The sequence below is a fragment of the Aotus nancymaae genome, unplaced genomic scaffold (assembly GCF_030222135.1).
Source record: "Aotus nancymaae isolate 86718 unplaced genomic scaffold, 86718_ANA_hifiasm-v0.15.2.pri h1tg000020l, whole genome shotgun sequence".
NCBI lineage: Eukaryota > Metazoa > Chordata > Mammalia > Primates > Aotidae > Aotus > Aotus nancymaae.
The window spans coordinates 53781675-53809028 of NW_026988432.1; the positions used below are offsets into that span (position 1 = coordinate 53781675).

At 36.9% G+C, this 27354-nt stretch overlaps 1 protein-coding gene across 5 annotated transcripts in view; it reads right to left on the reverse strand.

The window, feature by feature from the left end:
- Nucleotides 1-27354, reverse strand: part of RBBP8 (RB binding protein 8, endonuclease) — a 106352-nt gene that overhangs the window by 12554 nt on the left and 66444 nt on the right. For 4 of the 5 annotated variants that reach the window (XM_012445038.2, XM_012445036.2, XM_064379348.1 and 1 more), the window contains exons 9-16: nt 23988-24085; nt 22267-22379; nt 19588-20482; nt 19380-19506; nt 16786-16874; nt 15493-15607; nt 11328-11471; nt 6741-6810 (exon numbers count right to left, since the gene is read on the reverse strand). In XM_012445038.2, coding sequence (XP_012300461.2) covers nt 6741-6810; nt 11328-11471; nt 15493-15607; nt 16786-16874; nt 19380-19506; nt 19588-20482; nt 22267-22379; nt 23988-24085 — 1651 coding nt within the window. The remainder of the gene's footprint in view (nt 1-6740; nt 6811-11327; nt 11472-15492; nt 15608-16785; nt 16875-19379; nt 19507-19587; nt 20483-22266; nt 22380-23987; nt 24086-27354) is intronic. The other variant, XM_012445040.2, reaches the window with a different exon arrangement.

The following is a 27354-nucleotide window of genomic DNA, read 5'->3' on the forward strand; positions in this document are numbered from 1 at the left end:
ACAAAGAAACAAAAATTTTAAAAAAATTTCATCTCCTTGTGTATCTGGATCAGAGCTCTTGGGTGACAATGTGCTTTGTCAATGAATAGTAGTATTGAAATCACCTTTGCAAAAATTATGACAGTGGAAAAAATCTGACCTAGCTGACTTTATCTTGCTTTTAACCTTTAAGCTGCCTTTATTTTTGGGCATAGGACAAGTTAACTATGAGAAAAATTTAGTTTAAGACAAAGATGCTAACAGCCCCTTCTGGAAATTAGCCCTGTCCTTGCTCAGTGACTGAAACCACCTTTGTAAAACTAACAAAATTAGCCACAAGGTTTAAAACAAAGACATTATCAGTCCCTTCCCAAAACCAACTCCTCCTCCTTGCTCAGGGACTTAAACCACCTATGTAAAACTAACAAATTAGTCAAGAGGTTAAAATTATGGCTCAGGAGTGGAGTCATGTAGACAGAGGTCACGGGATTTCTAACCTCCTCAATTGCTCCTACAAATGACGTCACTATTATAAAACATTAGGGTGTGAGGTATTTTTCTGATCCTACATTTTGACAGTCCAGCTGGGCTCACCTGCCCTGGTAGCCCAGACCAAAAAACCAGTTCAATTGGTCTTGTGATCCCATCCAAAAACTGACTCAGTGCAAAAAGACAGCTTTGACCTCCTATAATTTCATCCCTAACCCAACCAATCTCCATTCCCCTGTTCCCAGCTCCCTCCCTGCCAAACTACCCTTAAAAAACCATAGCTTCCAATTTTTTGGGGAAGTTGATTTAAATAATAACAACTCTAATCTTCCCACTTGACTAGCTCTGCAGTTATTACATTCTTTCTCTACTATAATATCACTGTCTCAGTTAATCAGTTCTATTTGTATGGTGGGAAAAGAAAGAGAAAAAACAACTGTTGGATGATTACAGTATTTTGAAAGGATTTTTTCTTCCTGATCAATAGGCTTAAAATATTTAGTAAACCGTGCCATAAACAGATGTGCTATCATCCAGGCTTTGTTATTCTATTTCTAAAGCACAGGCATGGTAGATTTAGCATAATTCTTCAGGGTCCCAGGATTTTCAGAATGGTAAATGAACATTGGCTTCAACTTAAAGTCACTAGCTACATTAACCCAAACCAGTCAACCTGTCCTTTGAAGCTCTGAAGCCAGGCACTGGTTTCTCCTTTCTAGCTATCAAAGTCATAGATGGCATCTTCTAACAATAGAAGGCTGTTTCATCTACACTGAAAATCTGTTGTTTAGTTCAGCCACCTTCATCATTGATCTCAGCCAAATATTCTTGATAATTTGCTGCTACAGCTTCTACATCAGTACTTGCTGTTTGCTTTGCACTTTTATATTATGGACATGGTTTCTTTCCTTAAACCTCATGAACCAGCCTCTGCTAGTTTAAAACTTTTCTTCTACAGCTTCCTCACAGTAAAGAGAGTTAGAGCCTTGCTATGGATTAGGCATTGGCTTAAAGGAACGTGGTGGCTGGTTTGATCTTCAATCCAGACCACTGAAATTTCCTCCCTGTTTCTCTTTCTTTCACTTCCTCCCTCCTTCCCCTCCTTTTCTTTCTTTCTTTTTTTTTTTTTTGAGATGGAGTCTTGCTATCCTTGTCCAGGCTAGAGTGCAATGGTGAAATTTTGGCTCACTGCAACCTCCGCCTCCCAGGTTCAAGCAATTCTTTTGCTCACCCTCCCGAGTAGCTGGGATTATAGGCACCCGCCACCATGCCTAGCTAATTTTTGTTATTTTTAGTAGAGATGGGGTTTCACCATGTTGGCCAGGCTGATCTTGAACTCCTAACCTCGTGATCCGCCTGTCTCGGCCTCCCAAAGTGCTGGGATTACAGGTGTGAGTCACCGCACCCGGCCAGTCTGTTTCACTTTCTTATCATTGATGTTTTCACTGGAGTAGCACTTGTGATTTTTTTGAAGAACTTTCCTTTGCAATCACAACTTGGCTGACTGGCGTAAAAGGCCTAGCTTTTTACCTATCTTGGCTTTTGAAATGTCTTCCTCATTAAGCTTAATCATTTCTAGCATTTGATTTAAAAGTAAGCGATGTGTTTACTTTTAAAAAGTAAGCGATGTGTTTACCTCTTCCTTACACTTGTATACTCAGAGGCCATCATAGTTTTTTTTCTTTTTTTTTGAGACAGAATCTCACTTTGTCTCCCAGGTTGGAGCACAGTGGTGCAATCACAGCTCACTGTAGTCTCTACCTCCTGGGCTCAAGCAATCCTCCTACTTCAGCCTCCCCAGTATAATAGCTGGAACTACAGGTGTGTGCCACCACACTCAGTTAATTTTTTTGTATTTTTTGTAGAGACTTTTCCATGTTGCCCAGGCTGGTCTCGATCCGCTCACCATGGCCTCCCAAAGTTCTGGGATTACAGGCATGAGCCATTGTGCCTGGTGCCCCATTGCAGGGTTCTTTAATTGGCCTAATTTCACTGTTGCTGTGTCTCAGGAAATAGGGAGGCCCAAAGAGAGGAGGAGAGATGGGAAAATGGTTGGTTGGTGGAGCAGCCAGAACACACAGGACATTCATAGATTGAGTTTGTTGTCTTTTATCGGCATGGTTCATGGTGCCCCCAAACAATTATAATAATAGCATCAAAGATCACTGATCACAGAACACTGTAACAGATATAATAATAATGAAGAAGTTTGAAATATTGTGAGAATTACCAAAATGTGACAAAGAAACATGAAGTAAGCACATGCTATTGGAAAAATGCTGCTGACAGATTTGTTCAAAGCAAGGTTGCCACAGACCTTCAATTTGTAAAAAACACAGTATCTGCAAAGCCCAGTAAAGCAGCGTGAAAAAGAAAGTATGCCTTAAAAGGAAGTGCAATGAAAAGATCACATACATGCCCCTCTAGCTGGCAAACACTTTCTCTCAAACAGAGAAGTTTTAGTCACTCTAAGTATATTATGTTATAGGTCCTTTTTTGTTTCAACTCAAGAACCCTCAACTCTGGTGTGATCTGTGAATTTAAAAAGGCAAACCAAGAAAGTACACACAAAAAATATTGCCACAACTATATTTTCTTTCAAAGAGCTTATAGAATCCTAAGATTATGCAGATCACATTTTGGCCATATCCTTTCCTCTGAATATTATCTACTCCACTTCTGTAGTGTCTTATAATGAAGCAGGGAATCTCCTAGTAGAATGGCATCTGTAGTAGACCTCAAAGCATCACTTAAACAAGCTTCTTGTCCCTGATACTACACAATCCATCTTCCCAGGCTTTGTAGTATTAGTATTCTCAGTGGAAAGAATTTTAGCATCCTCATATCTCTGTCCCCATACCTCTCTATCCACCTCTTGTTCTCCAGCTATCTAACTGCTTCAGAATAAATAAAACTACTCATATATATTTTCTAAAAAACTAGTGAATCTCTAATATGAAACATTTAAAATGACAGTTTTTTTTTTTTTTTATTTTGAGACAGGGTCTCACTCTGTTGTCCAGACTGGAGTGCAGTGGTGTGATCAAAGCTCACGGCTGCCTTGGCTTCCTGGGCTCAAGCGATCCTTCCAACCTAAGCTTCCTGAGTAGCTGGGACTATAGGCACACACCATCACACCTAGCTAATTTTTAATTTTGTATAGAGACGGGGTCTCACTATATTGCCCAGGCTGGCCTCAAACTCCTGGGCTCAAGCGATCCTTCTGCCAAAGCCTCCCAAAGTGCTGGGAATACAGGCATGAGCCACCTGGAAAATCACAGTTCTTACTCTGCAGTCCTACTTCTAGGAATCTATCCCAATGATCTCCAGGCAAAATACGAAAAGAGAACATGCAAGGTTATTCACTGCAGCATTGTGTGCACTAGGCATAACAACAACACAAGTGTCCATTGCTAGGAAATAAACTATGGTAGAGTCACATAATAAAGTACTATGGAGCTAAAAAGAAACAAGGAATATCACTATATACAGCTTGAGTGATTTCCAAGATCTACAGTTAAATAAAAAAGTGAAGTATATATAATATTCATATGAGTCATAGAGAGCATGACTATATACATGTATTTGCTTCTATTTTTTAGGATGGAAGAAAAATCATAAATTTTAAACAAATGATTACCTATAGGGATAGGCAGCTAATAAGATATAGAGGCCAAGGATAGAAATGAGATTTATCTGAATACACTTGTATTATAGTCTGGTACAATATCATACTTTATGTCCATTATATATATTATATATATAATACATTATATTTTATATACTTTTAAAATAATTAAATATGAAAAGAAAACCCAATTCCTAAAAAAATCAAAAACAAATTAAAATAAATCTGTGTACTGAATTGGTGGCCTAACTACATAGAAAATAATTATTCCAAATGACTTTAAAACACAGTGATTTGACTGTACATTTCTAAAAGGATGTATGTTAAGGACAAAAGAGCATACAAAAAATTTTCAAACTATTTTCATTATATTATTGGTGGTATTATTCTGAAACTGCTTTATGTATATTGTGGAATAAAATAGATTAAAGAATTATGCTGGTGGCACTGAGAAGGGAGATTTTTGGTAGATGGGAAAGTAAATACAGACGTAAGACAGAAGAGGTTACATAAATATCCTGTGGTCCTGAATTTCAGTTAGAGCGATCAGTATGAAGGAGTATAGTTTACCTTAAAAAATCAAAATGATACAAAAAACCTTCTTCCTAACTCTGTCCACCTAAAAGGCCTAGAAACAATGACTAATGCAAAACCTAGCAGCCAGACTGTGGCCTAAATACCATTTCTCACTAAAAAGAACTAGGAAAAATGGCAGATTCCAGATACCATAAGCAAGAAAACTATGAAAGATGACTAGGGTAGTGGACATTCAAAGAAGCTTCCTTTAGGCAAAGATGGGACAATTTGAGTATCTCTAAGGATAATGACTGCAATGGATTACAACATATCAAATATACTTAAATTCATTAGTATATAATGATATCTGAACAAAAAACAACCTAGTCACATTTGGGATGCTAGAGTACTATTTGTTTGGAAAACTGGTAACTAAAGAAAAATAATTAAGCATTTAACAAAATGACAGCTCTTTCAGAGTCTCACAGGAATAAAAAAAAAATATCTTGGCCTGTTAAATTTCTAAAATTCTCAACAGAAATAAAAATAAAAGGAGTAACTTTACTTACTGAGTAACTCAATTTACCAACATCATAACTTACAAGAAAAAAACAAATTTTTTTGAATGAATTACTATGTCTTTGATTTGTTTTAAGAACAAATAGTAGGTGACTATAAGTAAAAGAATTTGCAATCTTTGCAGAAAAGGCAGAAAGTTGCATTATGGTTAAATCAAGATGCTCAGGGCCAGGTGTGGTGACTCACGCCTGTAATCCCAGCACTTTGGGAGGCCGAGGTGGGTGGATCACCCGAGGTCATGAGTTTGAGACCAGCCGGACCAACATGGTGAAACCCTGTATCTACTAAAAATACAAAAAAATTAGCCGGGCGTGGTGGCAGGTGTCTGTAGTCCATCCCAGCTACTTGGGAGGCTGAGGCAGGAGAATCGCTTAAACCCAGGAGGCCGGAGGTTGCAGTGAGCCAAGATTGTGTCATTGCACTCCAGCCTGGGCAACAAGGGCAAAATTCCGTCTCAAAATCAACAACAACAACAAAAATGCTTAAGGGTTTTTTGTTTTGTTTTTTGAAGATTCAAAAATCCTTATAAAATAACTCTGAAGCATAATAAACCTAAGTCTTTACCTAAAGTCTTATACTACATAAAACTTATACAATTTAATAAATACCCCAAGTTGAGAATAAGATAGAATAAAAAGACAATTTTAAAAAAAAATAATAAAGCAGAGAGACTGGGTGTGGTGGCTCATGCTTGTAATGCCAGCACTTTGGGAGGCTGAGGTGGGTGGATCACCTGAGGTCAGGAGTTTGAGACCAGCCTGGCCAACATGGTGAAACCCCGTTGCTAACAAAAATACAAACATTATCCTGGCCTGGCCTGGTGGTGGGAAACTGTAATCTCAGCTGCCTTGGGAGGTTGAGGTGGGAGAATCACTTGAACCCAGGAGACAGAGGTTGCAGTGAGCCGAGATCGTGCCACTGTACTCCAGTCTGGGCGACAGAGCAAAACTCCATCTGAAAAAAGAAAAAAATACGTACACACACACACACACACACACACGCAGAAAAGCACTATTACCACTGCCAAGAAAAAGGTGATGGTGGTAAAAATTTTCTTCTTTGTAAAATTTGTCGTTTTTATGCTTGAGTCTCTTTTTTATGACCATAAAGTAAATAATTTTAATTTAACCAAAGTAGCAATTTATCAGTTTAGAGATACTCTGACAAAGACAGCTCTATTGGCCTGGCGTGGTGGCTCATGGCTGTAATCCCAGCACTTTGGAAGGCTGAGGCAGATGGATGACTTGAGCCCAGGAGTTCAAGATCAGCCTGGGCAACGTGGTAAAACCCTGCCTCTACAAAAAATAAAAAAAATTAGCCGGGTGTGGTAGTATGTGCCTGTAGTCCCAGCTACTAGGGAGGCTGAGGTGGGAGTATTGCTTGAGTCCGGGAGTCAGAGGTTGCAGTGAGCTGAGATTAAGCTATTGCACTCTAGCCCGGGAGACAGAGTGAGACCCTGTCTTAAAAAAAAAAAGGAGAGAGAGAGAAATAAAAGACAGCTCTACTGTCCTTCCAGTCACATTGCTGGTGTAAATCAAAACCAACTTACCTTTTATCATCTTTAAAATATGGCTCCACAAATGCTTTCTGCTTGACTTTGTCTTGTTTATCACCATGAGCTATAAACAAAGCATGCACATTACAAACTAAATGTAGAACTTAATGGGAAATAATTAGCTAGCTTGGAAGAAAATGACATATTCAAACTTCCATTTTTATTGGGTTTCATGCTCTAGGCCTCTGAGCAACTCATTTAAATTTTCTATAACTACTTTTTTCATTCTTTTGCATATACATAATAAGGAGGGTGCTGTCTCATTTATCTCAAAATTACTCCACAGTTAAAAGTCATTATCTCAAAAAATATTTTAGTTTAAAAGAAATACTCAGATGCCCATTATTATCATTTGACAAGAAACAACAACAAAAGACAGCTTTCAATATTAATTTTGGCTGGGCGTGGTAGGTCACACCTATCATCTCAGCACTTTGGGAGGCTGAGGTGGGTGAATCACCTGAGGTCAGGAGTTTGAGACCAGCCTGGCAAACATAGTGAAATCCTGTCTCTGCTAAAATACAAAATTAGCCAGGCACAGTGGCACATGCCTGTAATCCCAGCTACACGGGAGGCTGAGGCAGGAGAATCACTTGAACCCAAGAGGCAGAGGTTGCAGTGAACAAAGATCGAGCCATTGCACTCCAGCCTGGCAAGAAAAGCAAAACTCCGTTTCAAAAAAAATTTATATATATATTTTAGTTCTATTGATTAAAAATTTTTTGCTTGTATTATTTTAAATTTACACGTAATTATACATCTTTACGAAGTGTGATATCCTGTATATGTACACAATGTGTAATGATCAAATTAGGGTAATTAGCATATCTGTCACCTCAAACATTTGTCATTTCTTTGTGTTGGGAACATTCAAAATCTGTGCTTTTAGCTATTTGAAAACATACAATAAGTTATTGTTAATTATAGTCACCATATAGTGCTATAGAACACTACAACTTAGTCCTTCTATTTAGCTTTTTGTTAGCTTATTTTTTCTTTTTTTGAGACAGAGTCTCGCTCTGTCGCCCACGCTGGAGTGTAGTGGCATGATCTCGGCTCACTGCAACCTCTGCCTTCTGGGTTCAAGCAATTCTCCTGCCTCAGCCTCAGAGTAGCTGGGACTACAGGCATGCGCCATCACGCCCAGCTAATTTTTTGTATTTTTAGTAGAGACTGAGTTTTCACCATGTTAGCCAGGATGGTCTCAATCTCCTGACCTTGTGATCTGCCCATCTTGGCCTCCCAAAGTGCTGGAATTACAGGTGTGAGCCACCACGCCCAGCCCCCTTATTTTTCTTAGAGATGGGGTCTTTCTATGTTGCCCAGGCTAGAGTGCAGGGGCAATTCATAGGTACTGTACCACTACTGATCAGCATGAACGTTTTTACCTGCTCTATTTCTAAACTGGGCCAGTTCACCCCTCCTTAAGCAACTTGGTGGTCTCCTGCTTCTAAGAGGCTGCCGTATTGATGCTAAACTTAATATGGATCATACCCCAGAACTCCAATACAGCACTACACCAAGAACTCCAGGGCTATAGCTATCCTCCTGCCTCGGCCTCTTGAGTAGTTGGGACTATGGGTGCCTGCCACCTTGCTTGGCTAGCTATATTTTTATATCCATTAACAAACCTTTGGCTATCCCTGCCTTCCCCACCTATAGTAACCGCTATTGTACTCTCCACTTCTATGAGATCAACTTTTTTAGCTTCCACATACGAGTAAGAACATGTGGTATTTATCTTTCTGTGCCTGGCTTATTTCACTTAATACAATGTTCTCCAAGCCCATCCATGTTTGCACAAATGACAGAATTTTGTTCTTCTTAATGGCCACATTTTCTTTATTCAACTCTAAATAGACACTTAGGTTGATTTCATATCTTGGCTATTGTGAACAGTGCTGCAGTAAACATGAGTGCAGGTATCTCTTTGACATACTGATTTCCTTTCCTTTGGATACACATCCAGTAGTGGGACTGCTGGATCTATGCTAGCTCCATATTTTTTTGAGGAATCTTCATACTATTTTCCATAATGGCTGTACTAATTTACATTCCCACCAATCCTGTTGATTTTTATTATGCATCTTTAAGGTAAGTTATAACTAGGGAATATGCAGATTAAAGATTTTATCAGAAAATTGGTGACAAAGATTAAGAACTTGAGCTCAGAACTTGGGACCTGACTCCTAAGATGTCTAGACTCAAATAGCTAACTGCTAGCATTTACTCAAAGAATAAAAATTTACTGATCATTGTGCTAAGTTCCGGACATACAATGTATAACAAGAGAGATGAGGTCTCCTCTCTTCATGGGGTTTATGACAGTGAGGAAAACAGACATTAAGCAAGCAGAGACTTAAACATGAAGCAGGTAGACAGTTAAGGCTTATGTGAGAAAACACATGTAAGGTAGTAACTGGGTTGAGAAAATAAATATACGACAAATCCTAAATTATATGCCTAGGTGACTAGGAAAAATTAAAAAGTCTGAAGATTATTTGGCAGGAAGTAAAGGAAATTGGCCTAGACATATTAGGTTTAAGCTGCAGAGACACAAAAGTATCTCACAGTACTCAGAAATGCAAGACTGAGATTCATCAGTCAAAACTAAAGATGCAGATTTGGAATCATTTTCAGAGGTGGAGCTAATAAAAGCTGTGAGAGAAAACAAGATGCGAGGGAGAAAGAGTCTTGGGGATATTCTAGGAAACAGAAGTTGCAATAAATAAACAGTGCAGCACTGTCAGAAAAGCTAATTGAGAAGAAATTCTGGAATAGTCAATGTCAAATGTAACTTAAAACAAGGAACAATTCTTTTTGTTCCTTGTTTCTCTTGCAAGAAAATATTCTTTTTCTTTGAAGTGAAATCTATTTGCAAAAGGTCCTTCTTGGGGGAAAAAGCATACTGAACAGCTGTAAATTTTTATTATAATATTTACTCGATGGAGTTCTTGCCATGGACTAAGCAAGGAAAAGCCTACTGTCCTCCATCTTTGGTTTGGGTCTCATTCACTTTTCAGTTAAGGGCTGTTGTTTTAAAAACCTAATGGAAACATGAGCATAATCAATATTGTGCCACAGCAGAAGGTATGTTCACTTAAATCAGCATAAAACAATCTTTGCACTAGATTAAAATTTCAGACCAATTTAATCACAATGAGAAGAGAGTTAGCAAAAATTACAATTTTCAATTCAGATTATCCACTTAGCTTTTCAGTTAGATAGAGTATTCTTTTTCTGATTGCTATCCTACATTACAAAATTACTGCTTCTAATGCAAGAGATTTTAAGACTAATACACATAGTTACATTAAGTATTTTGTCTGGTAAGATAAAGCATTCACAGCAGAAAATAGATCTGAATTTATCTTTTATGAATTTTTTAATTTTTATTTTTTGAGACGGGGTCTTACTCTGTTGCCCAGGCTGGAGTACAGTGGGTGGTTCGCTCAAGCAGCCACAACTTCCTGGGTGTTCAAGTGATCCTTCCGCCCCAGCCCCACAAGTAGCTGGGCCCACTGGTATATGTCACCACGCTGAGCTAATTTTTGTAGAAATAAGGTTTTGTCATATTGCTCAGGCTGGTCTTGAACTCTTGAGCTCAAGCAATCCGTCTGCCTCGGCCTCCTAAAGTACTGGGATTACAGGTGTGAACCACTGTGCCTGGTGGGATCTGAATGTTCTACAAAATTTTTTTCTTTCTACCACCATTACAATTAATTTAATAATTAACAGAAGTTTCTCAAAATTTTTTATCAACTTTATGTATATTTAAGAAGAAATTTATAATACCAAACTAAGATTAGTTTCTTAGTTCTAATAAATATTCTATAGCTATATAACATGTTAACATAAGGAGAGGTTGAGTCAAAGGTACATGAGGATGCCAAACAATTTTCTGCAACTCTTTTTTTTTTTTTTACCATCACCTTAGTAGTTAAAATTTTTTTTTTACAGTACTTAATTAAGTTCTTTTTTTTTTTTTTGAAAGAAAGAAAGAAAGAAAGAAAAAAAATGAAAAAGAGGAAGAAAAAGGAAGAGAAAGAGAGAGAGAGAGAATGGGAGTATTGCTTTCTTGCCCAGGCTAGAATGCAGTTTAGTAATGGGTATTGAAAACCTCTTTTATACCAATAATTATACTTGATGTAGACGGGAAGGAATAAGGGAAGAAAATAACAAACAAGCAGCCAATCAATATTTCATTTAAAACCTATGAAATGCTATGCGATTACTGAGGAGTGATTTACTTCCAATTATGTAGTCCCTTTTGGAATAGGTGTGAGGTGGTAATGTATGTTTTGTGTATTTGAAGTGGAGAGTTCTATAAATATTTATTAAGTTTACTTGTTCCGGGTCTGAGTTCAAGTCCTGAATGTCCTTGTTAATTTTCTGTCTCGTTGATCTATAAAATCGTTAGCTCTTCTTGTTACATTGATCCTTTTGCCATTATATAATGTCCTTCATATGTGAAATATGAAACTTTAATTGTTGATATGTCATCAAGCCTTTGTTAATTAGCTTGATAACTTACTGAATTCTACAACTGAGAAGCCATAATTATAGAGAAAATAATCTTACTGTGTGGTTTCTTTGTGGTAGCAGACATTTCCTCCTCTTCATCTGCTGCTTGGGAGAAACTACCTGCCAAACAGGATTCATATTCTTCATGTGTTGTCCGATCAAACATATCTTCCAAGCTATCATTCATTTTTCTTTCTTCATCTATGTAAAAGAGCATTGGCTTAGGGCAACAAGCAAGCTTTTGCTTCCTATGTAGACCAACATGAAACTGCATTAACTGCCACACAATAATGGAATGCAGTCCTTAAAGACACTTCTTAAACCATGGTTGTTAAAATTTGGATTATATATTGGGTACTGAGCTTAATACCTGTGTGATGTAATAATATGTACAACAAATTCCCATGACATGTGTTTATCTATGTAACAAGTCTTCCCATGTACCCGCAAACCTAAAATAAAAGTTTAATAATTTAAAATTCTTTTAAAAAAAGAAAAAAATGTGGAATTACAGGCCTTACTCTGAAGAGAGTATTCTTTAATACTCTTGTAATAGATATAACAGTGAATAGATGTAATATCGGTAGTGAAACGCTTGTAGACACATATGTAAAGGATAATTCTAAGAATGTTGGTTGTAAGCTGCCTTGTTAAGAATGTTAAATTTAGTGAATACAAGTGAGTAACAAACTATAATGTATGTAATGAAATGTTTAAAGGCATTTCTTTAAACCATGATTATTACAATGAGGGTTGCAGGCCTAGCTGCGAAAAGTGATCTTTTGGTGTATAGATGTAATGCATGTAGTAAAGTGTTTGTGGACACATGCTAAACACGATTCTAAGAATGTTGGTTGTAAGCTGTAATGCTGAGTATTAATTCAGTTACTCTAAGCGAGTAACAAACTGTAATGTATGTAATGAAGTATTTAAAAAGACACTTCTTAAATCATGATTCTTATAATAAGGTTTAATTTTTGTAATTCGTGCATGAGGTAAGAATAAACTCCCAACTCTGGGAGTTTACAAAGGCTTTATGTTATGGCTCTAAATGTCCTTTACTCATGCTTTTATTTATTTATTTTTTTTGAGACAGAGTCTTGCTCTGTCACCTGGACTGGAGTGCAGTGATATGATACTGGCTCACTGCAACTTCCGCCACCTGGGTTCAAGAAATCCTCTGCTCAGCCTCTGGAGTAGCTGGGATTACAGGCGCCTGCCACCATGCCCAGCTAATTTTTGTATTTTTAGTAGAGATGAGGTTCCACCATGTTGGCCAGGCTGGTCTCAAACTCCTGACCTCAAATGACCCGCCTGCCTTGGCCTCCCAAAGTGCTGGGATAATAGGTATGAGTCACCGGGCCTGGCCTCTCATGCTTAGTTTTGTAATGAAGTAGCAAAAAAAGTATTTTCTTTCATCATCATTAGCATCTGGTAGTTTAGTATTACTAGAAATTAAAAATTCGATGACATATTTGAAATGGAAAGTGATAAATTCATCGTCACAGATCTAACATTTCCCATTATATAATCACATTCAAAAAACACCAGAGTTTAAATCCAGTTGGCTAACAAATATGACAGAAAAGAGGTCTGCTGAGATTATTCTATATAATTATTACCTTTCCCAACCTGCAACACTCTCTCATTCTTACCTTGCTTTACTTTTCTCCTGCACTTACCACCATCTATCATATATATAATTGCTTACTTCTCTCATTGGAATGTAAGTTCCCTGAGGTAAGTACTTTTGTTCTGTTTATTCGTTGTCTTTAGTTCCTAAAATACTTCCTATTACAAAATTTTTGCTTGATATGTATTAATGATTAAACATTTATTCTGCATGCTGAACATCAAATTTGTAAATAAAATATAACTTCTATGCACTATGCTAGGCATCCTCAGAGCATTCCGTATAAGCTGTTTGTAAAACAACATGTTAAATTGCTGATTTATTTTTGTTTGATTTGTGATTGTGAAATACCTGAAGACAGAGAATATATCCTTGTTGATCTTTCTATCAGAGCACCTAGTACGTCTAACACAGAGTAGGCGCATGAAAATTTTATGAACTGAAATATTGGCAGTAATATGAAATTCTTATTGGTATATTTCATTTTATTTTTTATTTTTTTAAAGATGGGGTTTCACCATGATGACCAGGCTGGTCTTGAACTTCTGACCTCAGGTGATCTACCCACCTTGGCCTCCCAAAGTGCTAGGATTACAGGCATGAGTCACCACGCCCGGCCGGTATATTTCATTTTAAACCAATTCTAAATGTTGGCAAAGTTTTACCTTATAGGGTAGATTTTTTTTTTTTTCAAATATGACCTCACTAATGTCTCTTATTTCACGTGCTGTTCTTATAACATGATGTCAACACTCCTCCCACTGAGTGTCACCGAGGGCCTGTTCATTTTGCTTTATGCCTGTGCAGATCTTTGTGACACTTTGTTACCTCTGAGATCATAAAAATGCCACCTACTTCTGTTTTGTTCTCTTGGGGTGCTGACTCTGGGAACTTAGCCTCCATGTGAAAAGGAAGCTCAAAGGAGCCTATATGAGTAAGCCCTGAGAATGAAAGAGGAGATGCCAAGCCACTTTCCAGCTGCCCAATCCTCTGCTGTTTCAATTCCAGCCACCATCTGCCTACAATTGCATGAGACCCTGAAACAGAACTGATCAGCCAAGCCTTTCCCGAATTCCTGAGCCACAGAAACTATGAAGATAAGAAAATGATGAGTGATTCATTCATTATGTAGCAATAGTATATATAGGACTTTATTAGCCAAAATTATCTCTAATAATAACTTCCCCTCATTAGTCCAAGTGCTAATTTGTCTTTCATATGATACTTGCTTCAAATAAATTTGAGAAACTATTGTCTTCTGAATAGATTTAAAGCCTAAGTGGGCATACTTTAGATTTTCTCTTTTCTACGAAAGTGAGAAAAACATGATCAGAGGCTGGTACCAGGAACAAAATAATTTTAAAAGCAAAGTCTCCTCTTAAGACAAGTTATTTAGTGTCATACAAACCATAAAATGACAATAAACGACAGTGAAGGTTTTTTCTTTTAATAGGTATTGGCTTCTCTACCTAGGCAACCATCTGCTTCATCATATGGTTTGTTATTTATCATTAAAGAACAAATAATTAAGGCAAAGACTACTAAAATTTTCTTTCATTTACTGCATTTAAGGCAGCAACAGATAAGCTGATTCAAAAGAAGCCAGGGCAAGACTACTTTATTTTTTGCTTTGAGGAGGTAGACTATAGAAAATTCACCAGATGATAAGGAATGCACACCCAGCCTCAATGTACTCGGCTTCTAACAGATGATCACTGGGAAATGTCTCGCTTTTAGCATTGCTTCCCCATGCGGCAGGCCCTCGCCCTTTAATACATAAGGGTAATAAATGACAACTGTTTCCAGTCTAGCTGTTCTCATGTCATGTGCCTCTACAGTTAGGAATGCTGCTAAGGTAGTGCTAACCAAATTCCTCCTATTGTTCTAATTTCTTCTGGAAAAATCAAGACTTTAGGTGAAGAATTAATAGTTTCTCACTGCAAAGGGCTGTAGATCACTAATTTGGCCAAATTACCTTATCAGGACAGGTGGAATATGGCAGATTAAGTCAGCATATACACTATGATTCTGCATGTTAATCTGTAAATCTATACTAACACTTCCCAGTAGAATTCTCCTTTCTTTCCTCATCAAATTGCTTTAGAAAACGTTAATTCTAACACAGGACTCAAGACTTCCTGTTACACCATTTATTAAAAAATTGTCTAAACCAGGGATCAGCAAACTTTTTCTTAAAGGGTCAGAAAATATTTCAGGCTTGTGGGGTATGAGGTCTCTGCACCAACTACTCAACTCTGTAGCTGTATGGAACAAGCAACCGTGGGCAATATATAAAGAAATGAATAAGGCTGTGCTCTGGTAGAACTTTACAAAACTGGTAGCTGGTGGCCATTTGCAAACCCCTGAAAGCCACATGAATCTTTTCTGAAATGAAATTATTTTGGTTAAATATATATCTTTTTTCTGACATACTGAAACTGAGCTTTCTTAAGAGGAATATAAAATTAACAGAGCAGGAAAAAACCTGGTTTATGATGAAGAGGTCACTTGAGCTCATCAGTGCAATTGGTACAACTACAAACTTCACTCAATGTTTTTATTAAAATAAAAAACAAAAACAAATCTTACTTGAATTTTTTTCTCCTTTCTGCTCTTGCTTCTTCATTTTTAAAAGAACGGTTTCACTAACCAACGTACAGTCTGTGTCCACTGTCTCTCCTCCTAATTTTGACTGACTGTCATCCTGAATAAATATTTTAAAAATAAAAACATTTTAACAATTATTCCTTTATGGCCTTATATTTAATTCTTACAAAACATTTTGGTAAAATATATATAATATATATTTTACCACTTTTAAGCATTAAGCTATATTTACTTTTATACTTTATGGAAAGATAAGGATTTAGATTTTACTGCTTATAAAACATTTTAGCTTCAATATAATCAAGTCCAGGAAACGAAGGACTGCTGCTAAGGAAAGGGAGAATTATTTACCACTGAATACCCTTGAACTTTTCCTGCCTTTCTTTTCCAATCTGCCTCATAGTAATGAATATCAATGTACACTGAGAACAATTTCAAAAATTAAATTTAATTTCTTGATAGGCACATATTACTCAGTGAATGTTAAATACTTTGTTATTATATGCTGCCAAGTGAAAAGGAACTTCTGAAACTATACAGAACATAAATACAAGGCAAAAAACTATTTCCACTATGAATTTTAATTTAAAAAAAATACAGTATTTTTAAAAATAGTCAACTTGAAAAATACATTTTATGGTACATGATTTTAAAGCTAAGAAGACATGAATCATTTTAATGAAAAATAAAATTATTTAAGATATGTAACATTTTGCATTATTCTTATTTATTTATGAGACAGGGTCTTGCTCTGGTTGCCTAGGCTGGATGTGCAGTGGTGTGATCATAGCTCACTGCAGCCTTGAATTCCTGGGTTCAAGGGATCCTCTCAACCTCAGCCTCCCAAGTAGCTAGGACTACAGGTATGCACCACCACATCCAGTTAATTTTAAAATTTTCTGTAGAGATAGGGCCTTGCTATGTTGCCCAGGCTGGTCTCGAATTCCTGGCTTCAAGAGATTCTCTCTCTTCAAACTCCCAGAGTGTTGGGATTATATGTGTGAGCCACCACGCCTGCCCATTGTATTCTTTTAAAAACCATATTAATGTTTTTCAGCAAAGGCCTTTAAACTCAGGAAGTATTATTACCCTTCAAAAAATACCATAAAGTTAGAAGAATAAGTATTTTTATTTCTTAATTTTCTGCATAAATAAATGTAGATTTTAAGAGATATCTGATTATCTTAAGGTAATAGTGTGAGTCAGGGGAGGAGGTTGACTAACAACTCATTAGAATAAGAGTCAAATGAGTTTTGGTTTTACTTTTTCACTTACCTTTGTATCTATTACAGTAACATCCATTTTATACTGAGAAAGGTCTGCTCCCGGATCTATACTCCACTGGATATTTTCAAAGGATACATCTTAGGTAAGGGGAAAGAATATGCAATTAAAAAACTTATTTCAAAAATTCTCATCACTTTAAAATATTATGGGACCTAAAGAATAGAAAATTTTTGCAAATCATATGTCTGGTAAAGGACTTATATCTAAGATATATAAAGAACTCTCACAGCTCAATAATAAAAAGACAAATATCCCAATTAAAAATGGGCAAAGGATCTAAATAGACACTTCTCCAAAGAAGATATACAAATGGCCACTAAACATGAAAAGATGCTCAACATCATTAGCCATCAAGGAAATACAAACCAAAACCACAATGAGAAGGCAAAAATCAAAAAGATGTAACAAGTGTTAGTGAGGATGTGGAGATACTGGAACCCTCACATACTGCTGGGAATGTGAAACAGTGTAGCTGCTTTGGAATATAGGCAGTCCTTCAAATGGTAAAACGTAGAGTTGGCATATGGTCCAACAATTCCACTCCTACATATAATCCAAGAAAAATGAAAACATACATCCACACAAAAACCTGTATAATATATGTTCATAGCAGCATTATTCATAATAGCAAAAAAGTGACAACTTAAATGTCAACTAATAAATGCCTAAAATACGGTATACTTATATAATAAAAATGTTAACTAATAACAAGAAATAAAATATATGATATATGCTGTAACACAGATGATAACCGAAAACATTATGCCACGTGAAAGATGTTAACAAAAGAGCATATATTAAATGACTCAATTTATATGAAAACTCCAGAATAGGCAAATCTACAGAGAGAGAAAGTAGATTCATGGTGCCTAGGACTGAGGAGGGGATATGGGAAGGAAAATGATAAAAATGTTCTAAGCCTAGACTATAGTGATGGTTGTACAACTCTGTGGGTATACCAAAACCACTGAATTGAACATTTTAATGGGTGATTTTTATGGTATGTGATTTATATTTCAATTAAAAATTTTTTTAAATTAAAAACTAAAACATTGTTTGTTGGGGTGTTCAATGTATGTAGATATAATACACGGCAACACATAAAGTGTAGTTATAGAACATGAAGTGGTACAACATTAACTCCAAGCAGATTGTTAAAGGCTAAGTAGGTATATTGTAATCCCTAGGGCAACCATGAAAAAATATTTAAAAAGCTAAAAAAAAATCATGAATGAGAGTGAAAAAATGTTTTCATATAGAGACTAAAACACTCTCTGAAAAAACAACTAATGACTGTGCTTCAGGAAAAAGGGAAAATAAACCCAGAATAAAAGAATAACTTGCCAATGAAGAATATAAGAAAAAATACCGCACTTGAATTATAGAAATGTTTGGTGGCTGGAAAAAAAAAAAGAATTCCTTTTTTAAAGATAGAAGGCTGGGCATGGGTGGTTCATGCCTGTAATCCCAGCACTTTAGGACGACAAGACAGGCAGATGGCTTGAGTCCAGTAGTTCGAGAGCAACCTGCACAACAGAGTGAAACACCCTCTCTTCAAAAAATAAAAAAAAATTAGCTGGGTGTGGTGGTGCACGCTTTATAGGCCCAGCTATCCAGGAGGCTGAGATGGGAGGATCCACCTGAGCCTGGGAGGTAAAGGCTGCAGTAAGCCATGATTATGCTACTGAACTCCAGCCTAGGTGACAGAATGAGACCCTGTCTCAAATAATAATAATAATATAAAAGATAGCAAAATTATGAAAAGATGTATATATATATGTATTAGGGCAAACAATGTTTTTAAAGTTTAAAAACCTGTATAAATGTATACATGTGTATATTTACAGATATAAATGTATATGCAAAGAAAAATGACAAATGTCCTATGGGGTGAAAAACAAAGTTTAGATAATGACCATTCTAATTTTTATTTTTAAAAATTCTGTATAGTTTAAATTTGTTAAAGCTTTTGTAAAGAAAACAAGAAATAGGGCTGGATGCAGTAGTTCACGCCTGTAATCCCAGCACTTTGGGAGGCTGAGGTGAGCAGATCATGAGGTTAGGAGTTCAAGACCAGCTGGCTAACATGGTGAAAGCCCATCTGTACTAAAATACAAAAATTAGCCAGGTGTGGCGTACTGAAATACAAAAATTACAGGCGGGGTCCTGTAATCCCAGCTACTCGGGAGGCTGAGGCAGAATTGTTTGAAACTGAAAGGCGGAGGTTGCAGTGACCCGAGATCCCGCCACTGCACTCCAGCCTGGGCAAGAAGAGTGAAACTCTGTCTCCAAAAAAAAAAAAAAAAAAAAACCACACAAGAAATAACTATATAAAATAAGTAAATCTACAAAATCATACATAAAAGTAGGTATCAAAAGATCTCAATTCATTTTTTCAAAAAGCACAAGAACAGAAAAATCACAGGTAAAATGAAGTCAGAGAGAATCATCCTGTAAATACAGACACATGCAGGAAGAAATAAGTTTTTTTCCAAAAAAATTCAATCTATTTAAAAAAGTAAATAATGACATTCAATTTAAAGTCATTAAAAAAGTGGAGATCCTGTTTACTGTGTACACACCTTGGTTGTTTTGTAGAGATTTTATTTTACCAATTCTACATGGATTTAACTGAAGAACTGATGCAAGTTCACATCCTCCATGGACTGACCTGGTCTTAATTTTTATTGGCTCATGAGAACCAGCACCCTAAAACAGAAATAATTGTTAGCTTTAAATGAAATCACAAGCAACCATCTTAATCAAAATCCTTGAACATTCAACACAAACCTTCATGTCATCTAAAACATTCTCTGTCTCCAAACTTTCACGTGGACGTAGAGGAATTTTAAAGACAGCATTTTCTTCTTTTATCTGTAATGTTGGTTTATTGTCTGGAGAGAATTTACTCAAGGGCTGAAGGATGATGCATTCCTGTAAACAGGGCTCATCTGGGGAATCTCTGGGCAACGTGCAGTTGCCACCTGAGGCCTTACGGCTTGAGGAAAAACCCTTTGGAATAGGCTTCAAAGTCTCATAAAGAGTCACTTGCCTAAATCTGGTTTTAGAGGTCTCACTTCCTTGGCTTTTCTCTTGACGCTGAACAGCTGAAAATCGATCAGACAGATCCAGAGGTTTATCCATCACACAGTCTCCATTCATGGAAAACTGATTATCCATTGGAAAAGGGAAAGCATTTTCTTTATCAAAAGAAGCTTGGGGGCAGTTTACTTCATGTTCACTTTCTTCCTCACTTTTCTTCCTTTTGGATGTTCGGCCTCCAAATGATTTCAGAGGCTCCAAATGTTTATCAGTGTTAGAAACTTTAATGTGATCAGTCCTATCTTGTTCACCTGTGGATTCACTTACATTTTTATTTATAAGTATCTGTTTATTAGAAGATGACTGGCTAATGATCTTGTTTACTTCAGACCCAAGACTATGATGTGTGAAAAGGGCACTATCTTCAGATTTTGATCTAGTTTTTTCTAATCTAGAAATGCAAGTGTTGCTAAAAGAAAGTGTTTTCACATGATTTTTCCCCCCAGTTTCTAAAAGAGAAGGGGACAAACTTGTATTCAAATCTAAACTACTTTTCACGCTAGAGATAGCTCCAAATACAGGAGATGACACTCGAGTAGGCAATTCTTCTTGAGGAGGAGTCTTTGAAGTAGAATCTGAAAATCTAAATAAAAAGTGATAACAACTCTTTAATACAGAATAAATAGTAAAGTAAGGTCTTATCTACCTATTAGAGGTAAATGATTAACCAAAATTTAAGATAAGGTACAGCTTTTGGCTTCTCTTCATTTAGATGACGAAAGAGAAGAGGAAAAGCAGAGGAAAATGACATAGGAAGTATTTCTTAATATCATAATATGCACATTTAAAAAAATTTTTCCTAAGTACTTTAAATAACTTCATCATACAAAAAAAAAATCATCTTTTGCCAGGCGCAGTGGCTCATGCATGTAATCCCAGAACTTTGGGAGGCCAAGGCGTGCAGATCACTTGAGGCCAGAAGTCTGCGACCAGCCTGGCTAACATGGTGAACCCCATCTCTACTAAAAATACAAAAATTAGCCGGGTGTGGTGGCACACACCAGTAATCCTAGCTACTTGGGTGGCTAAGCCATAAGAATCACTTGAACCTGGGAGGCAGGGGTTGCAGTGAGCTGAGCCTGGGTGACTGAGACTCTGTCTCAAAAAAAAAAAAAAATCATATTTTAATAAATTCCACTGAGAACCTAAGTTCTTTGATTTCGACATTTTATCATGAGTAACTCCAAGAAACAAAATTCTTACACTACAGAACTGAACATAAATTAAGACTCAGCCTGTCTCTAGCAGAGAAAATCCTGTAGAAAGAGCAATAACTTTAAGGTTGAAGATGTGGGCTGGTTAAGATCTCTGGCTCTACCACTTAATAGCTATGTGGCCTTAAACAAGACATTTAACTTTTTTTGGAGTTGCATTTGTCATCTTTAAGATAAAGCAAAAAATGGGGGTAACAAAATCTACTTTAATGAGTTACTAAGATGACAGATTAACTGTGACATATATATATCTAAAAACCAAAAGCTCTTTTAAAAAGCAAAATGCTACATAAATACAGGTACAGTGGCCCTCCTTATCTGTGGGTTCTGCATCTATAGATTCAATCATGTGGCTAGAAAATAATTTGCTCTTTTAAAAAGCATAATGCTACATAAATACAGGTACAGTAGCCTTCCTTATCTGTGGGTTCTACATCTATAGATTGAACTATGTGGCTAGAAAATAATTCAGGTTAATAAAACCCAAATTTCACAGCATTCCAAAAGGCAAAACTTGAGTTTGCCATGTACCAAGTATTATGGTGAATCTTTGCAAATGGACTACTATGTTGGCACTGTATTAAGTGCTATAAATAATCTGGAAGTTACATAAAATATACAGGAGGATGTGCATGGGTTATATGCAATAATGATGGCCATTTTATGTAAGGGACTTGAGCATCTTCAGATTTTGGTACCCACATGGGAGGGGGTCCTATAACCATCCCCCAATGATATGGAATAGCTGTATTATTAGTTAATGGATATTCTGAAATTAGTAAACATGAGATGCAACACAATCCTGGAAGCGCATCCAAGCTTCTAGATGCATTTTGTACAACATCTAACTTTTGGAAATATAAACCCCGAAGGGATGACTGGGTCTTTAAAGGAACAGAGTGACAGGCTGGGAACAAGTACTACTTGATAGAAACATGGAATGTAGCTAAAAATGACATCCACCTTTCTACTGTAACACAAAAAAGCTCTCAATCGGTCATAAACTAGGGAGACAATTTTTTAAAGTAAAAATTTATATAACCAGAATAACAAACTACATGCTGAAGGAGAGAAATGGTTTAATTATATGGAATTCATTGTAATGGGATCTCACCAATAGCAAATAAGTTTTTATCAACATGCCCCTAATTACCTTAAACTATCTTCGGTATTTCTTGTAGATTCCTCAAAAGGCTGTTTCTTGTGATCTCCTTCCAGACAGTGGTAGAGCTCATTACCAAGGGGGCTCATAGGACCTTGAGTTTCCTTCAAGAGTAAAATATGAAGCATACCAATGTAATGGAATTTGTTCTTTCTTAAAAAGGGATGAAGTACTGATATATGTTGCAATGTAGATAAATTTCAAAAATATACCAAGTAAAAGAAGCCAGACAAAGGCCACATAATGTATGATTCCATTTATATGAAATATTCAGAATAGGTAAATCTATAGGGATAGAAAGCAGATAAGCAGTTGCCAGAGGATGTCAAGTGGGAGGTGGGAGGATGAAGGGAGGAGAATGGGGATACATGATTAATGGGTATGAGGTTTTCTTTGAAGGTGATAAAAATGCTCTGGAACTGGATAGAAGTGATCGTTGCATAATAATATTAATGCACTAAATGTCACTGAGTTGTACACTTCAAAATGATTAATTTATGTTAATTTTACCACAATGAAAAATATGAAGCACATTAAGTTTAAAGAGAAAAGCATCAATATTTTACATATGTATATTCTACTACTTGCATATAAAACTCCAATTCTAAAAAGTAACATTAAGATGCAAGGAAGGGAATAGAGATAATTATTCATACTGATAGGAGATGAATTTAAAATAATCCTTTAGAGAACAGAGTTTCTCAATCTTTAACATGCACACAAGTCAACTGGAGATCTTGTTAAAATCCAAGTTCAGTAGGTCTGAGATACTGCATCTCTAACAAACCTCAAAAGTGATGCAGATGTTGTTGGCCCATGGATCACATGCTGAGCAGCAAGTCATTAGATTTCAGCTCCCTTAATCTATTTGGTGTCTAAGCTATGACTTGCCGGGTTTATGGGTAAAAGGGAATTAGAAACTATAAAATACATTCAAACTTCAAAGGTTAAAAACTACCCACTATCATTTAAGAATGAATTTAAAACTAGTAAGGACAAAAAATCCAAATGTAATGAAAAACAAATTCACTTTTTAGAAATTCAACAGCAAGACTGTTTAGTAAGAGTACAGCTGGGTGGGTGACTCACATCTGTAATCTAAACACTTTGAGAGGCTGAAGCAGGAGAATCTTTTGAGGCTAGGTGTTTGAGATCAGTATGGGCAATATAGTGAGACCCCTACCTCTACAAAAAAAATATTAGCTGGGCATGATGGTATACATCTGTAGTCCCAGTTATTTGGGAGGCTGAGGAGGGAGGATCACTTGAGACCAGGAGTTTGAGGCTATAGTGCCCTGTGAATAGCCACTGCACTCCAGCCTGGGCAACACAGTGAGACCCTATCTGTAAAAAATAAAACAAACAAAACAACAATTCTGAAATCAACCTAAAGGTGTAGATCTTCTCTTAGATGGAATGAGGGCAGGGAGGGGGCATGAGAGAGGGGGAAGGGAAGAAAGTTGACAAAATCTCTTTGCCATAATTACTCCCTTAAATTTTGACTCAACCCATATCCCAAGAATTCTAGATTCTAGATTTCTGAGACTACTGGGCTGGACAACAGAAATAGGCCTTTGTAACAACCTAAGTTTTGTTTTAGGCCTTTACCCAAGATCCTTAGATAAAATAATTATCTTGCTTAATTATCTTAGAACTGACCTAAAAAGACATAAAATTAATTCATGTTATTGCCAAACTAAACAATTACTTACAGATTCTTCCTGAACACCAAGTCCAAGTGTTTCAGCAACAACTGTAGCTAAATTAAAAGATGACTTGTCAGGGGTACAGCTGCTTGTTCCACGTGTTTCTAAGAATAAATAATAAACCATTTTAAAAAATAATAAAACCAATTATACAAAACTGAGGAAGCTAGATATATTAAAATGACAAAAGATGAAAGAAAAGGCTCAAGAACCACTTTATCAGATGGCACTAGACACATTTTAAAATTCTGTGCAAAAGGTCCAAAATACCTAACATAAATGGTAATAAGTTGTAGGTCTATGCTTGCTAAAATTTTTCAAGTTTTATGTTTTTCCTAAATGAATTGAATGCAGTAGGTAGATAACTTTTCTTATTGCCACTGGGAAATAAATCATAAAATGGATTTACAGTGGAATTATTGTGACTTATGTTATAAAATGAATATCAAACTATATTTACAGTATCTTTCATGAAACATACTTTGTAGGAGAGATTGTCAGCACTGCATATTTTTCAGGTCTTAAGCTAACACATACTCGTAAATCACCTATGTTCCAGTATTTTATAAAGTTTTAACTCAAATATTTATGGAGCACTTATTATGTTCCAGGTATTGTGCTAAGCACTAGATGAAAAGAAAAAGTTCTTGTTCTCAAGGAGCTTATGGGCTATAGTTGAAAGGTAGAAAGAGAATTGCAATAGAATGTGATAAACATTATAATAATGGTACAAAAAAGGGATGATTTAAAGATAGAGCAAGGACTCTTAAATCTGTCTTGGGAAATCAAGGAAAGTTACAAGTGATGCCTAAGATGACTCCTGAGAGAAGGAAGAATATGGCAAGTTAACTGGACTGGGAATAGAAAGTAGAATTCCAGGTATAATTAGGGTCTATATAAGTGAAACAAAATTGTTTGTTCAAGGAACTATGTGTGGTTTGACTGCTAGCAGTCAAACTGCATAAGATGGCAGTAGGACACAAACCCAGTTAGGTTGGTTAGGTTATGGTTAGGGGTCAGATTATGCAAAGGAGTTTCAAATTTATCTGTAGACAATGAAGAGATATCCAAGAGTTTTAAATAAAACAAATGCAAGGTGTGGGATGAAAAGGTACTTGTGGCTGTGACATACTCATAAGGCAACAAGCAATCACTAATAGGCAAGAGGACTAATTAGATTACTAGAACATGTTGTCTTGATGAGAGATACTAGTAGCCTAAACTAGTATAAGTGCAGAAGAATACGTAAAACAGATATATAGGAGGCAGAATCAATAAGACTTAGATGCTGTTTAGAAAAAACAGATGAAGCAGAAATCTAGGATGACCCAAAGAGGCATGTATAGTGTCATTCACTGAGACTGCAAATACAAGGATGAAGAGTTGGTTTGACAGCTTAAGTATCAACTGCAGACATGCTGAAGTTGAAAGATGTCCCTGTAGAGATATACAACAGCAGGTAAATACATTGGTTGGGAATCCAGAAGAAAAGTCTTGATCAGAGATACAGGTTTGGGATTTATTAGCCTATGAGTTTGAGCAGACTACTGGCTCTAGGTGACATTCCTCCAGAAAGAGATAGAAAGTGAGGCCAGGTGCAGTGGCTCACGCCTGTAATTCCAACACTTTGGGAGGCCGAAGCAGGTTGATCATTTGAGCCTAGGAGAGTGAGACTAGCCTCAGCAACATGGTGAAACCCTGTTTCTACGAAAATACAAATATTAGTCAGACATGGTGGTGCGTGCCTGTAGTCTCAACTACTTGAGGGGCTGCGATGGGAGGATCACTTGAGCCTGGGAGGTTGAGGTTGTGCAGTGAGCTGTTTGTGCCACTGCACTCCAGCCTGGGTGACAAAGAGAAACCCTGTCTCAAAAAAAAAAAAGAGAGATGAAATAGAACAGCCATAGTACCATATATTTTGGAGAACAGCAACACTGATGACATTTGCAGTCAGAGGCAGTTCAAGTATAAGGAGTAAGAAAGGGTATGTGAATTCTCAGCAAACTGACACAAGAACAGAAAATCAAACATGTTCTCACTCATAAGTGGGTGTTGAACAATGGTAACACATGGACACAGGGAGGGGAACATCACACTGGGGCCCGTTGGGGAGTGAGGGGGTTAGGGAAGGGACAGCAGAGGGTGGGGGGATTGGGGAGGGATAACATTAGTAGAAATACCTAATGTAGGTGATGGGGGTATGGATGCACCACCATGGCATGTGTATACCTATGTAACAATTCTGCACGATCTGCACATGTACCCCAGAACTTAAAGTATAATAATAATAATAATAATAATAAAAGAAAGGGTATGTGAATGAATTCTCCTCACTTCAATCCCTGTAAGTTTCCCTCCCTCCCTTCCCCTGTACCTGCCTCCTCTAGCACTTTTCTCTCTACTCCCTTCCTCCTTCCCTCTCTCTTGCTCTCTCTCCTTCTCTTACAGGTAGGGGTGGGGGAGTAGAATCCAGTGAGTTGGAGTGAATAGGAATTAAGAAAGTAAAGATATTGAGTATAGACTATTAATACTTTTTCAACTCTGAAAAGAAGCTGTAGCTAAAGGTGGAGATGATTAAAAGGGGGGTTATTTCTTAAAGATGGAAGATAACATATATGTGTATATGCGGAGGAATAAGCCAGCAGAGATTCTGCAGATACTGTATAAGGAAGACAGAACAAATGATGGAGCAAAGACCTGGCAACAGCAGAAGAGAATTGGCTCTAGAGAGCTGAGAAGCAATGATCTGCCATACTCAGTGTTATATCACCAGCAACTTTCGCTGGACCCTGAGCCTCCATGCACATGCACACATACTCATGGACAGATAAATAGACACACATGTTAATATAAAATGATTTGTATCTTTTGTATAAAATGAATGTAACTTTTACGCTATCATAAAATGAATAAAAATTATTAACTGGCCGGGCGCAGTGGCTCACGCCTGTAATCCCAGCCCTTTGGGACACCGAGGCGGGTGGATCATGAGGTCAAGAGATGGAGACCATCCTGGTCAACATGGTGAAACCCCGTCTCTACTAAAAATACAAAAAAATTAGCTGGCACGGTGGCTCGTGCCTGTAATCCCAGCTACTCAGGAGGCTGAGGCAGGAGAATTGCCTAAACCCAGGAGGTGGAGGTTGCGGTGAGCCGAGATTGCGCCATTGCAGTCCAGCCTGGGTAACAAGAGCGAAACTCCATCTCAAAAAAAAAAAAAAAAAAGATTAACCTTGGCCAATCCTTCCAGCTGGGCTCTGTATCTCATCTCCTCTGACCTTTCTAAGGATGCTGCAATTGTTCCCTCTTTCTTTAGAATTATTAATTTCCCCTCTTTACTTCATCATCCTATCAGCATAAGTATATGCTGATC